Genomic DNA, 1,666 nt, shown 5'->3' with positions numbered 1-1,666 from the left:
ATCTCTCTTGGCTCAGTGCTCTCCCGAGATGTCGGCAGTTCGTTCTAGCTTCAGAATCCGAGTGCGCTTGGTGAAGGATGGGTTCGTGATAGGTACCATATCTCGGCATCGCGGCATCCCGAGCGTCGAATTGCAGCGAGTTGCTCGACAGACCAAATCGGTTAGCAATGGTTGAGGATGTAGCATGCGAAGAGATACTGAACGAGTATCTTCGTGGGTTGAGGAGGATGCTAGCCACTGGGAAGCATCGAGTCAGCTCAAGTCATCAGGATTATTTCGAAACGTAACAAAATTTGTTGGTGCAGCGCTTACAATATTTTCTTCAGACGCGCGGAGAGGCTCCATGAGGCATTGTCGCGGAGACTAGGGAAATTGAGTACCCAGCAATATTCGTCACTTGGCAGTGGACGCGGTCACTCCTTGCAGTTTCTCGTAGGAGCCAGTATAGTCGTAGACGTGATAGGAGAAGCAGGCCCCAGGATTTGAGCCCGGTGTCTGTTGAGGAAGAGCTCAGCCCTCGATGCCCTCCACAAAGGATCCGATCACCAAGGCAATGGGATAGCTCCGTACAATCTTTCGTTGTCGATGACAACTTGTCATTTCCCCATCGACTCTTCCTCGCCATAGTTGCTTGTCACTATGTGGCGAGCGAGTAGCACTGTAGAGCGGATATATTCGTCATTTAGCCTTTTTGCTCGATCCCTCATGAATATCTATTGCAATACGTCTACCTTGTAGGCACTTGTCTCATTCTCGTTTTCTTTTTCTATTCCTATCATCAACCTTGTTGTTCCTATTGCAGTCCTCTGAGCGATAGAAACAGGGATGCTCGAGCGAGCAGCGAGACTATGGGGGCTAGGAGTTACCCAGTAGGTGGCCGCCACTGCATCATGCTCGCATACTCTCGTGATTAGGCATCGAGCAGCTCTTCCTGGACAGCTTCCCGACGGCTGCCCTCGCGGTGGACACTGGGACGGCAGTCCGTGGAGTCCTTGCCGCTATCCACGCCCGAGAGGTACGTTGTGTGTGCATGGTGTAATTAGTTATACCACTCCTCCCGTAGTTCGTGTGTGGGTTACCCCTCCCATCCGAGAATGAATGCCGCACGACACTGTGCCCGGCGTGAACCAAGTTCCCCTAAGCTTGTGAGAGATGCCCGCGAAATGTCTTCGTGCTCGAAAGATAGGGCTAACCAAGGGGTCAAACCAGAGCCTCTGATAATAACGGGCTTTGAGGAGTTTGATGAGGAGCCCGCGGAGAGACGGAGAGAGTCTGGAAGGGTACTCATTGGCTCTGCTGAAGATATTTATGAGGTTGGAAAGAAAGTTGAGCCGAACAGTGTAGGAGGGAACGATGATCAAGAGAGGTAAGGCGACACTGGGAAGTTGCTTTCCACGTGTAGTCCAAGATGGTTTTGATCGATATGTAGGAGAATTCAGCAGTGATAGTAATGACTTTTCGCACTTTCGCATTACGATGTCCTCGGTAGCTCAGTATTGTCACTTCTCAGCGCTAGCTGCCTACTTCCACACAGGTACTCCTTAGCTTCCGAGGAGCATCACATCCACGTGCCCTCGTCATCCTCAGCATCATCTCTCCCCCTAGGAGGTGGGGCTCTATTTCTTGGGTATCCGTAGCCCTGACATCGTGCAGGTGCCGACGGTTA

The 1,666-nt window shown here is 51.6% G+C and overlaps 1 protein-coding gene across 1 annotated transcript; it reads left to right on the top strand.

Moving 5' to 3' along the window:
• Window positions 1–1,163: 1,163 nt before the first annotated feature.
• Pmar_PMAR017546 (hypothetical protein) lies at window positions 1,164–1,366 on the top strand (the record flags this gene model as incomplete). The annotated part of the gene is made up of 1 exon (XM_002776383.1): window positions 1,164–1,366. A coding segment is annotated over one exon (203 nt), but the record flags the coding sequence as incomplete, so codon positions are not given.
• Between the last annotated feature and the right edge of the window lie 300 nt (window positions 1,367–1,666).

This window comes from Perkinsus marinus (assembly GCF_000006405.1).
Source record: "Perkinsus marinus ATCC 50983 genomic scaffold scf_1104296953566, whole genome shotgun sequence".
Taxonomy (NCBI): domain Eukaryota; phylum Perkinsozoa; order Perkinsida; family Perkinsidae; genus Perkinsus; species Perkinsus marinus.
This window is presented reverse-complemented; position numbering and strand designations above follow the sequence as displayed.